Source organism: Syngnathus floridae, chromosome 8 (genome assembly GCF_059516105.1).
Source record: "Syngnathus floridae isolate MCC-2025c chromosome 8, RoL_Sflo_1.0, whole genome shotgun sequence".
In the NCBI taxonomy this organism is placed as follows: Eukaryota; Metazoa; Chordata; class Actinopteri; order Syngnathiformes; family Syngnathidae; genus Syngnathus; species Syngnathus floridae.
The window spans coordinates 12182298-12195799 of NC_142420.1; the positions used below are offsets into that span (position 1 = coordinate 12182298).

The window sequence follows — 13502 nt, forward strand, 5'->3', positions numbered from 1 at the left end:
CCTGCCACCTCTTTCACTGCAGCATTCATGAGGGTGAAAGTTAAACAGAGCTGCAAATCTGATGAAAACATTTAGAGGCAGCGCTAATGGTTCTACCCCCAACCCCCCCCCCCCCCCCCCCAAACACACACACACACACACACACAACTTCCACACCACCCTTGTTGGCCACGCGTGACCAGTCAAGTGTTGCTTTTGTTGTCAACCTGAATAGTATTCATCCAACATGCACATGCTTCCCCAAATGTGTATGAACTGACAATGATGTGCATGCGTAACATTGAAAACAAAACTCCTGGTACAAAGTATCTTGCTGAAAACACATTAGAGAATTAGAGAGATGGTTTACCAGTCACAGGAAATGAGGTTTAACTGAGATGTTTGGTTTTTTTACGCTGCTGTTGGGTTTATTAACGTGACAAAGAAGAGAAACGGAGAATAAAATGCAGGGATAAAATTCAGCCATTAAAAATAATTGGATTGATGAAGTTTTTTGTTCATTAATGTTCACAAATATGCTTTCATGTTGCAAAGCCATTTTACTCCTCCAGTAATCCGTCTGTGAGAGAGCTTACAAAGACCCCAGTCCACGTTTCTTCAAAGGTCAAAATGTCACTTTGGGTTGCAGGGAGAAGTAAACAGGAGAGGAATAAGCCTCCTGTCTTAGGGGGCCCTGCACCATAAATCCTTAGAATAAGAGTACCTCGACATGATCTCTAAAAAGCTGAAACATGAGGTCATGCTTAAATTGTGAGTAATAGAAAGCCCGTTGTGTTAGTTCACTGAACTCGTTTGTTATCAAAGTGCTAATATGTTGTTAAAAAATGTTTTCCATGGATTGGTCTTGTATGTTTAAGGAAATAAAATATGTAGGTCTATATTTACATTGCTTTTTATTGATTTTTGTATTATAACTATCGGGAAAAAAGATGATCATCTCAGTTAGCGCATTTTAACACGTCACTCGGTGAAACACAAGCAATGTGATGCAGAGGAATGCTGAACCCCAGGCAATGAATAGTCATAAATTCATTAGTGAGTGCGTAACAGGCTGGATTGAAAGAATGAAAGCTATTGCAGTGATAAACCAGTTGACCCCGTCAACTTGGCAGCTGTCATGACCTCAACCTGTGGTGGTATTAGAGGAGGGAGGGCAGAAGGATAATATTTGTTCAAGCTGATACCTAAGGGTTGGAGAGGTTGTGTGCCTGTGTGCGTGTGTGCATGTGCTTATGTGTGTGCGCACAATATTGGTGTTGTGTTATGTTTAAAAAACACACATTTTGTCTATGTGAATGACTTTGGGACACTATACAGGGTCTATTGTTTGAATAATTTGGCGTTAAAGGATGTGAAGTGATGAACCCAAAAGGTCATTTCTGTACATGTTACGTGCGTGTTTGCGTTTGGAAAATCACACGACTATAACAGGATTTTGGATGTGTGGTGTTGACTTATTGTCATGGACTGCCGCTTTTATCCTGACGGTGCAGTTGTTGCCATGCAAGTTAACAGCTACAAACCACCTGCAGAGTATTGATTTAGAAAGTATAAATTCTTTCAGACCTTTATTGTTTTCTTTTCTTTCGCTTCTTCTGGTGAGTCATGTTGCCATCCAGGTACAGTTATTGAGTTACACTGATCCCTCCCTTATGCGCTATTTGCCCCGCAGCCAAACAAATCTCTCATCAGCAGATCCTGATAGATCCATTTTAAGCATTTATCATATGATTGGGACTCGCATTCGTTTAAATGTAATCAAAACATTTCACATAATCTAGCTGTTGTTAGGTGTTGGCACAAACAGATGATGACACATGAAACCTGGCGTCGTTGCAATGGTGAGCCTACCTTGTGAAACAAAAACACAGCTTGCAGCAAATCCATTGCAGAAATTTGACCAAGGCACCTCAGTGAAATACATCATATTGGCATTGTGTGCACACTGCAGACAAATTGGAATCGGTCAGGTATGTGAATCTGCGTGCTGGCTGATAATATACTTGACACTGAAACCCTTAATCATAGGTGGAATTACTGCTCTGGCTAATGGGAGGTAATCAGTCCTGACAGATGGTGGCCAGTCATGTGTTGCAAGCAGTATAGACTCAAGCTGAAGTGTGAAGCATGTGTTTTTCTTGTTGTTTTCCAAATCCTTCAGCCACACCTTTTCAGTTGGGGAGATAGGATAAGGCCAAAACACCTTTCCTCAGAAAGGTATTTGGGACTCTGACAGAGCAACAACAACCTCGAGACTAACCCATTTTCCTGAGGAACAAAAAACAAGACACGTAGAGTGAGTTTTACAGTTACAAAATAGTTTAAGAAAACATTTTATTATACATAAACTGTACAGACATCATTTATTTGGCTAAATAATTCTTACACAGAAACTAAAAGTGTTTTATTAAATAGAAAACTGAAACAAAAAAAATAGAACTAAAGATGAAAAATGTTGCCTATTGACTAAGAGAATCATTTATTGTACCCTGATACAAGTAGGCCTTTTGCAGATGATCAAAACAGTATCATACACTCAATGACCATGCCCTCTTGGTACAATGGCTAATATCATGGCCTCTTTGGTTCCATTAGTTATGTAAAATATGTACCTCTGACACAAAATTCAGTTTCTTTACTTACTATAAAAATAACTTTTCAATGGCAGTTTTTGTTTTACTAATCCTGCAACTTTTCAGTGCAAACATCACAACAATCATTCGCCTTAGAAAGGATGCGAAAGATTACATTTCAAGTATTAAGAGTCGAGGACTGAAGAGGGAAAGGGTGAGAAAGCAAACACAAAATACACAGAAATTTTCAGAGAAAGAGCATTCAGTCTAACAGGGCATGTTGTAGTATGGGTATAGTTTACTATACATTGCATAGCTCATGTGGCACTTATTTAGTGATATGACAGGACACTCAGTACCCCTTGGAAGGCAATTCTTTATACAAGTGCTAATCAGGCTGTGCATTTCAGTTTCCCCAAGTGCTGCACTGCACTGTGGCGACCCACCAAAACTAATGGCTCTGTGTCCGCGTGTCCACTTCCACAAAGCATTATTGGGCAGAAGGAATGAGTTCTGTCCCGGTGCGCAAGTGAAGTGCACTTCTCAGATCTGTCTAGTCCGGGTCATCACATGGTTACAGGGCCTGCAGCGCTCTTGATAGGCAGGAAGCTGAGGTTCGAGGTCTGCAATTAAGGGTGAAAATAACGACAGCAGCTCTGTGGAGGACTTTCTTTTGCCGCTGCAATGCGGAGGGAATAATCCTGTGAGGCATTAAGCGCTGTTGGTCTAATTCCACCAGAGGACAGTCAGACTGTGTCTGTCGGCATTCTAGTGAAGTGCTTTTGTTCTGAATTGTGTGAGCTGATGAATTGTCAGTGCTTTAAAAAAATAATAAAATAAAAACAAGTCTGACATGCGCTTAAAGTACTTAGGGGCCTGAGGAACGGGTTGAGAAGTCTGGGGACAAAGCCAATAATATCACTGGCTGATCATGTCACTTTCTTTAAATAATTCTTATTTTCTTATAGGTGTTGCTAGACCAATATATTTAATTTAAAATGGCAAAGTAGCGCAAAAGTACCATTTGGTGTTCTTCATTCCCTTCTCCTCCCAATGCCGTCTAATTCAAACTCAGACAGCAAGGATATCACTCAGTCTGATAAATACATACACTCATATAGAGCAGGTGCAACCAAGCCTCCGCACATTTAGATACTAGATTACACTACAGTGTGTCTCACCTGCACATACAGTAGCAATAGATTTCTTGTACTGTATATGTATACTGTACAACGTCACCTGTTTGTACAAAAGGCCTTGCTGACAGTTCATAGAAAATTAAGGGCCAAAATGGACTCATGCACAGCCACACTCCTCCACAATCATGTTGGGCACATCTCTCTTAACAATGTTGTACTCATCATCAAAGTAGAGCATAGACATAGTACTCAGTTTGGTGGGGATGCAGCAGGAATTGACCGGACCTGGGTTAATTCCTCTCATGCGGTACTGGTTTACCACTGCTGTGTGGAAGGATGCAGCCGATGCTGGCATGTAAGCTGGGCAACTTCCTTCACAGTAGTTGCCGTAATAGCCTGCAGGTGCAATGATCCAGTCGTTCCAGCCGATGAGACGGAAGTCAATATAGAACTGCTGCCGGCAGCATAGACCCCCGCTCGTGCCGTCACATTCTAGCCCACGCTTGCGAATGCGGTGTTTTCCATCCACTTGTCTTGCACGGACCACCAGGAATGGCCGGTGGGACGGGTCACCTGGGTCCACCAGCACCGGAGCTACTCCAGCCATCTCACATCCATCGCAGTGGACCTCAAGGTTCTGTCGACGGCTACCTTTGCCAAACACTGCCCGCACTGCCTCTAAGAGTGGGAAAGTGTGCCAACCACTGCGTTTCAGCTCAACACGCTTCTCCACCAGGGCCCAGCGCCCTGTGACCCCTCCACCCACTCCTTCTGGCACTTCTTCTACACTGCTCACAGCTCCAGTTTCCTGGTAGCGGATCTTGACTGTCACCTTCCTTCGTAGGCATTTCTCAGGACCAGTCGGCAACACGCGAAAGAAGAGCCACAAGTTTGCCTGTGACACATACAGGTTCTGGTTGCCTTCATTGGAGATGAGGAAGAAAAGACTGGACTTTGAGGATGTGTACTCATCTGCGGGGGACACAATAAAAACAAAAACATCATCAGTACATACAAGGAAATTATGGCATATATCTTTGTATTTGTAGTTTGTTCAAACCTCAGAAATTTCAAATGCGAACCGATCTCAAATTATTCACAGATGCCATACTATATCAATGAGTCACTGAAGCCTCCTGCACATTGTTTGTATTTACCGTAATTTACGGACTATAAACTGCTACTATGCATAAGCTAAGTAACCTGCAGTTTATAGTCCAGTGCGTCTTATTTTTCATGATTTCCATGATATTATAAAATGATTTGTTTTGGTAATACAGGTAATAAAAATGAGGACATTGCATTTAAAACACCTGTGGTTTATAGTCCAGTGCAGTTTACATTAGAACAAAACAGGATTTTCCACAAATTTTAGCTGGTGTGGCTTATATTCAGATGCGTCTTATCTTTCAGAAATTACGGTAATTTGATTTTGCTGAGCTCATTATGCAGTATACAATTTTTTTTTCATCATCTTTACTCAGGTTTTGCATCTTCACTGGTAAATACAATGATTTACAATATGTAGAAATATAGATTACACTGTAGACACAAACACAGGGTGTGTGTAAAATGAAATATGAACTGCTGATTTTATCAAAAGAGAAGCAATACGCAGATGGCAATATCAGGTGGATTGAGTATGTCATTTTGATGCTATGTGAATTGGATGGAAGAGAGAATAAAGCAGCCACTTATTCTACGACTGTGTCCAGCCACACTCTTTGACTTGTGAGTGACTGTGTGGATCAGGTGCTTCTGTAAACTTCCCCCTTTCCCAATCAAAAACGATCCTAGCTATCCGTAACACTGTAATAAAGCAGTGAAAACGATCAAACAGCCCACTTCTAACCTCTTTAAATTTGTCACGGTAATTCATCATACCACAAGCGCTAAGGTTCACGTGCCAGTACGGCTTCGTAGTTTCGTATGGTCCTTATATCATCCATTCAAAATACTACTTGAAAATGTATTTGTGACAACAACAACAACAACAAAACGGGTCCATGACCAAACCGCGTTAGACAGAAAGTCGCATAGGATCAAAGCGAGTAAAATCGAGACTTAGGTGTAGTGTTAATAGTGATTTTAATATCAATACAAATAATCACAATAATTACTTTGCCGTGTCTAACTTTGCGCCCCAAGTATTCAAACTCAGCGGTCCCAAACCTTTTTAGCACTTCGGACTAGATTTTTGTCAGACAATATTTTCACGGATCGGTGTCTGATGACGTCACGATTTTTGCGAAGAAAACTTCTAAAAACAATTCTAGAAAAAAATAATTAAATCACAATCAAATGTCGAAAGCATCAATAAAGCAAATAATCAACGACTGCACATTGTTTTTAGAAGTTCTCTTCACTAAAATCGTCCGTGTTTAAATTACAATCCAATTTCCGCCAACCAGACCAACCACGATCCGAAAAGTCATCGTACCAGCTAACCATATAGCATGACGTCTTCAAAAGGCTTAGGTCTCCGAGCCGATCTGAACACCGAGTGGATGTGGTACCTCCACCGACTTTTAAGGTGTGGCGGTTAAATATAACAAAATAACATATGAACGGCATAAAAACAATGGTATTGTGGTGCCGAAGAAAAAGACGAGGAATCGGAAAAACAACAACGGAAGTGCGTACCACAGAAACACCACGTTCCAAATACACTCATAAACCCTTCTTTCCACGGGGAAATTTTGTATGTGAACACCACAGTATAATATAACAGTAAACACGAATCCACTGTGGAACTTTACTATGTTATGTTCACGTCACTGAGAACGAATTAGCGTCAAGATCCGGGGTTCTACTGTCGTTTGATAGGTCTGATGATGTTTCAGCTTTTGTACGTACATACACTTTTTACCAAGAATCCTGCCCAGTTGGGTAAATGAAGCCCCAATTTGTTAAGTGACAGGACCAAAGAGCATGAGATTGAAGAGATGTGAACTGAGGAAGACAACATGAAAGAATAAAGATGTAAATAAAAAAGGTGTTAGGGTGGTGGACACAGCCAAGATCCTTGGGGGGTTCATCGAGTTCACTGTTAGCACCCTACTGAGCCCCACCCATTCCCTCCTCCTTCCATGTGCAAGTACCCTAAGAGTGACAGCACAAAGCCCCCTGTGAGGCACTGGGAGACAGCCGCGCAGCAGCCCACTATTGAAACACGTGGCTTTCCAGCAAAATGCATGGGGGGAATAAAAGCCATTTACATGACACTGGCCACTTTCTAAAAGGGTACAAAGAAGAGATTCCAGAAGTCTAAAGGTGACGGTGGGTTTAGTAGACAGAGAAAAAAAAATACTACCAATGAGAGCTCAATTATGTCTTCCAATTTACCCAAAGACATCTTGAAAGGTTTCTATTTCAGGAACGTTGGCACAAGTTCTTAAGCAAAGCATTGCCCTAAAAGTGGCTAAATTACTTTGTTTGCAGACTGATTAGTGTTTGTCAGTGTCAACATGTGGCCACCAAAGATGGCCCTCTCTTTAAGGCGCCCCATGCCTCTTGCTTCTGTATACCACAGCTTTAAATTTACACACAGACTTGTTCAGACCAGCTCAAGCTCAAGCACTGTACATGAACACACATTTCCATCCATCCATGCACACAACCACCGCCATGCTAAGCAATACATTAAAATATCAGGCCTCCCTATCCTGCTGGCTATCAAGAGTGCAGTGAGTACATTCTTACATAAAAGACTCTGATTAACTACAGCTTTCATTTGTAAAATCCCCTCTGAGCTACATTTAACTCACACCCCCCCCCCCCCTCACGGACACACATCACCATGCATGGTACTTGTCCCGACAACGCCAAGCTTTAGAAAGTCTTAAAACTGGGGGAGCTTTCAAAGAAACAAGAATACAGTGACAGTATGATTAACAGTCAGAGACACATTTGAGGTTTCTAAGAAATGATCTTGAATAAAAGTGCTTCATTTTAGCGCGACAAGTTTACATTGACGATTTAAATTGCCGATTTATTTATTTATTTATATATTTATTTGTGGTTGTGATATGTCCTGAATACAAGGTGCTTCATTCATAATTTTCTGTCTAAATTGTGCACTCGCGTACAGAATTGCTCTTGAGCATAACTAAAAGTCAAAACCCTTATCTTGTACAAAGTTTGAACGATAAACTCAGAAAGTTACCAAAACGTCATCATAATCAAACAAATGTATTAACAAATTGCAAACACTGTACTAACAAAATGTACACTTCAAAATATGATATTATAAAAATCAACAATTAACTAACATGAATGTATTTTGAATGTAAAGGCTTTACTTTGGTTCAGAAAATAATTATCCGAGTACTATATATATAGCTATTTATTCTATTCTATAGATTATTTCAATGTTGAAAGCACATGGGGAGCTTACAAAGCAAATTACTTTTTGCCACTAATGGTCCCTTTGAGGATTTTTCTTTTCATCCATTATTTCAGACAGTTTTGAACTGGCCCTGACACGTCTTACCTGACCCAGCAGAGTGAGGTTGCTCATGAATATCAGCAGTTAGGACACCTGGGTGGGCTTGTGTGGATAATGGGTTGCTTCAGCTTGTCCTTACCTGCGCCACAAGGCTCTGTGGTCCAGGTGAGGAAAGGGGCCATACATGGAAGCAGGCGAGCTGGCAGTGAAGCAACTCATTACTCACGGCCGCTACACGACGGCGTGTCACTAAGAGATGAGGGTGTGCCCACGCTGCGGTACTTCTAAACATGAGCCAAGGAGTGTGCGCTTATTGCTGCCATTGTTCAGGCATGATGAGGATGGTGGGCCTGGCTTGAAATGCCAAATCTTTGGCCTGACGTAAATGCTCCTTCTGCTCTGGTTTGACACTGCTATTGTTGGCGTAAACTGGAGATGCAGTCATTAATGTTCATGAATTATGTATTGTATCATAAGGTATACCGTGAAAGGTCAAGGCTGAAGCACATACTTGTGGAAAATATTTGGAGCAGGTCTGAGAGCGTGATGCGAGACACCTCCCACACAAAAGAGTGTCGTCCTGAAGTAAACCTGCCAACCTGATACCGCACTGTTGAGGAAGCGGATTACTTCCCATCATTAACCATCCTCTCTCACCAACGTTCATTTTTCATGACGGCAATTATCAGAAACCAAGGAGCTCTGAACGAAACCTCTCTATTGTAGTTGTTCCTCAGTTGCTTTGAGCAGAGTTGAAGTTGGTCATTGTCACTTGTCACATTGTCACATCAGAAAAGCAGTTTCTCATTTCTTTGAACAAATTTCAAACTCTTTGGCACATCCATTATGGCACTATGGCACAAATGAATTATGTACAATGTTCCGCTGTTTGCTACATTATCAAATGCTCATGCCATGTTGATCAAAATGCATGACAATGGGTCTCTGTTGAATTATCTCACACTCCACAACATTTTAGCATTAGTGTATTAGTATATTAAATAAGTATTTTCATGAGAAATGGTTAAGCAAGTTGTCAAAAAAATTCTATATATATTTCTATACATTTCCATTCATTACATTTTTCCCCAGGTGAATCTTGACTCCTTCTAATGAAGGGAAAAATTTGTTCAACCAAAGATCCAAAGAACCAAAGAGAAGATGAAATAGCTCATAGCAAGTAAAAATATTTGTTGTGATGTGTATACAAATTTGTGGTCCTTGGACTACAGTGTAATTCCTACAGTGTTGTACAAGAGATTTTCCAATGTTCACATTTCTACTTTTTGGATGTTTGATTGTGTGTGTTGAGTCCTGTCTTTTCCTTTCAGCAAAGTACAGTGCAAGTCCTTTCAGCAAAGTACAGTGCAAACAGTTGAGGGGAAATATGAATCTCACCTAGCAATCTATTGTTCACTTGCACTAAGGTGTGATGTAAAATTTAGAATAATTGTCTGCAAAACTTTAGCCGCAGGTTACATCAGAACATCCCTCCAAAGGACACTGTTAGATTGACATTATCCAAACACAATGACACAAGTACTTCTGATGGCACTGCCATATTTGTTGATGCGAATGCAGTATTCCCTTTTGAAGCTGTACTAAGAATTTTGAGAAAAAATGGCTTTGTCATGGGAACCATTGTGTCTTTCTAAATGAACTGTATTGAGAAATTCCTGTTTTGCAAATGCCTATTCTGATCCAAGATATGTACCAATGTGACTAAGAAAAATTGTAAGTCCCCGATCCACCACGAACTGGCCTCTTCTTCCTCACCTGCCTCACCTCATTTGAACTAGAGAAGGAGAGGAGAAGTGAAACCACCCTTAAGCAACAAAACAACACAATATCTTCATCATCATCGCCACTCCTTTTCTGGATCACTATACTTCACTTGTCAACATGCCTTATCTCAAACTGGAAAACATCAACAACAACGCTTGAGCCTCCTGGTGCAAATTTGCCTGGCTTTCTTGAGACCTTGCCTCTGAGCCCCACCCCAGCTGGCAGTATGTGATCTGTGGGTCTTGAGCCAGCTGGCCAGGAGGCAAACAGGGACTGGGGAGCAGGGACCCAAGCCAGCTCTGTCGTACAATACCGCACAAAAGCTCAAAGGTGTGAGGAAGAATAGAGCTAAACAGAAAAAAAACAGAAATAGAAAAAGAAGAAGCAAAGGAGCCCATTGGACATTAAGAATGACAAAAACATGCTTTACAACACTGCATTATAGGCACACACATGATATCGCCCCCGCCCTCACCCTCCAGCATTGCCAGCATTCACCCCTCCACCCACACTCACGCCATTCTCTTCCAACGACTCAAATGTCACATGCATTATTCTGCGCTATTTCTTTTGTTTTCTCAGTTTTCCTCCCTTATCGTTGACATGTAGAGTTCAGCAGGAACACATAGTGCTCTAATAATAACTGCCTGGCTTTTGTTCCCTTGTCATGAGGGTCCTCTGATCATTCCCATTCCTTGACAGCAGCCCATTCGGACAAATTGTAACGGCTGGGCCAATAAGAAAAGGCAAGCATGGTGAGTGTGCCTGTCTTTATGCCATTGTAGTTTTAGTGTACCAAAGTGCATATCGGTCAGATTAAAATAACATTTTGCTTTCATTAAAGATTCTCTTGTTGCAAAGTGACAATTATTAGATTTTTGTCAAGTGCAGAAAATTGTGGAGCACTCACTCTGTGTGCACATATAGAAACGAGTGTTCTATTCAGACAACATGAAAAAACGTACTCCCTTGTTTGTGTACAAGTTATTATATATGTATAAAGATGGATGGACGGATGGATGGATGTGTTGGATCGGTAGATGGACGGCTGGACGGACGGACGGACAGACAGATAGCTGGACGGACGGACAGTACATAGATAATGTGTGATAAAATAATTCAAGTATATACACCAACCTTATTACAGCTTGGGTTGCCAAATGATATATATTTAAATCAGGCATAATAAGCTGATGGCTCTGCCTATTTTCCTCTCAGACACGTACATGATCTGTGATTGAATTAATTCCCAGAAGCAAATATTATAAACATTTACAAATACATTTTTCATTGAATAACAAAATATATGTAATTTATTTAATCATGGTACCTGTTGCTTGTGTATTTAAAAACAGATTTAGTCGCCGCTAATTTCTCCCAGAAGGTCGATAGAGATCATGCAGGTGTCGTGATGAAATATTTTTTAGAAGCCTACCAGTTTCTGCGAAGCTGATAATCTCCGAAGTCTCCGTTTGAACTTCGTTGTTGAAGGACGCCTGTCCGTCAAAACTTGGGATCTCCATACGACCGTCTTCTCGCACTTTGCCAGCATGCAGCCTCCTCAGCGCGGTGACCATCGCAGCTTTTGGAATTGGGTGGGTGATGTTGGGTCGCTCCCTCATCTGCAACCTGTTCAGTATGTGTCTCTTGACCGCCTCCAAGAAGTCTACGTTCACCCGTTCAGACTGATCCGGTGCCCTGAAGCCGCACGACGCGCACGACTCCACCGGCGAGCTCTGAGTCTCTGGCAGTGCGCTGCAGCGCACCGAGAAAGCGCACGCAATTAACAACACCACACTGGCTGAAGTCATTTTCACAAATGTACACGTCAAAGTCCAGTCCACGTAAGAGAAAAAAATATTCGACTAAATAGTCACGCTATAGTTAATTAAAAAAAAAGAAAGAACGGGGGGGGGGGGGGGGGGGGGGGAAGCAACTTCTGAGAGTGCGCAACCGCTGAATCCAAAAGTTAGTGAAAACGTTCCAAACCTCCAAGTGCTGCCTAAGTTATTTAACTCCACTCATTAGGCATGCAGCGTGTTGTCCAACAATGAGTCTTGAGTTTGTGTACAGGCAAAAATTAGATAAAACCTTCGGTGATCTAGCCAAAACAGAAGGAAAAGCGTAGTCCGCTCTTTTTCATTCATATGTACAGGAACTCATCTTCTTCAGTAAGAGTCCTGAAATGAAATAAAGTTGGGTAGCTCCCGGGATTGTGCACCCGTACCGTGTTCCGGTGCGTTGCTGTAGATGACCAGCCAGTTTTGGCCTGCGAGATGCTCCCGACTGAGACCCCTTTCCCCCTGTCCAATCACGACGACAAGGGCTCTGCAATTGCCGTTTTTTCCCCTTTTCCCTTTCTTTCTGTCTCTCTTTTTTTTTTTTTTTTGAATTGAAGAGTCGGAACCACGTTGGGATTTCAACCAACTCGACTCAAGGGATTAGCAGACTATGTTTCAGAGCAACGACTACTCTGCTATAGTTGACAGGCTTTTATTGTGGTCGTACGTACCATAGGTTGCCTATTCATAGAGACGCCCCCCAGGTCCCCCCTCCCTCCCTAAAGGGTTGCTTTATTAAAACCACTCCGTGACAGTGTGAGAGTTCAAAAGGCACCACGTCATGTCATCATTAATTTGTAGCGTTTTTAAAACTAGATATTTCAATGAAAACACTTCTTAATCACATTAAATACGTTTCATATTGCACAACATATATATATATATATATATATATATATATATATATATATATATATATATATATATATATATATATATATATATATATATATATATATAGCTGTTTGAGGGTGTTTCACAAATTTACATATTGTACGCAAGTAAATGCTAAAACTCTACATTTACACTACACTCGCACAACTTGTTCCTATACATTACTTGACACACACCACCATCTGCTGCTGATACGCAGTCATTACATTTTTCACGAAGCGCCTCCAGGATTTATTGATATATTTATAGTCTTACTTTTAGCCAGTAAAATTCTCATTATGACCAAAGAAGTTCGCTATAATAATAACTATTATTATTTTTATAATAATTATTATTGTTATTATCATCATCATAATTATCATCACCATAATAATCTTAACAAAGATGTGCAATTCTTTTTGTGCTCTTACTTTTATTCTAATAGGACACCACAAATTTTGTACATATTTAACTGTAATGTGCTGGTCATAAACAAGAACCGCTATTTTACAGTGGAACATTTGTGCCGGGATGGAACTTCCAAGCTATAGGTTGGAAGACAACCACTCGACACTGAGCCACGCCACCCCCAGTATGGTCAACATGGTCCTCTGTTTGTTTACAACAGGGGTCTCAAACTCCAGTCCTTGAGGGCCGCATTCCTACATGTTTTCCAAGTTTCCCTCGTTAAACACACCTGATTCAATTATCAGGCTCCTGCAGAACGTGAGGATGAACTGATCATTTGAATCAGGTGTGTTTAACAAGGGAAACTTGGAAAACATGTAGGAATGCGGCCCTCGAGGACTGGAGTTTGAGACCCTTGGTTTACAAATTTGAAAAT

At 41.1% G+C, this 13502-nt stretch overlaps 1 protein-coding gene across 1 annotated transcript; it reads right to left on the reverse strand.

The window, feature by feature from the left end:
- Nucleotides 1-2297: 2297 nt before the first annotated feature.
- On the reverse strand, nucleotides 2298-11867 carry LOC148394628 (inhibin beta B chain-like). Its single transcript, XM_088383795.1, has 2 exons — nucleotides 11380-11867; nucleotides 2298-4684 (listed from the first exon to the last, which is right to left on the reverse strand). Exons 1-2 carry the CDS (start codon nucleotides 11753-11755, stop codon nucleotides 3870-3872), a joined length of 1191 nt encoding a protein of 396 aa, XP_088239921.1. The 5' UTR covers nucleotides 11756-11867; the 3' UTR covers nucleotides 2298-3869.
- Nucleotides 11868-13502: the final 1635 nt, after the last annotated feature.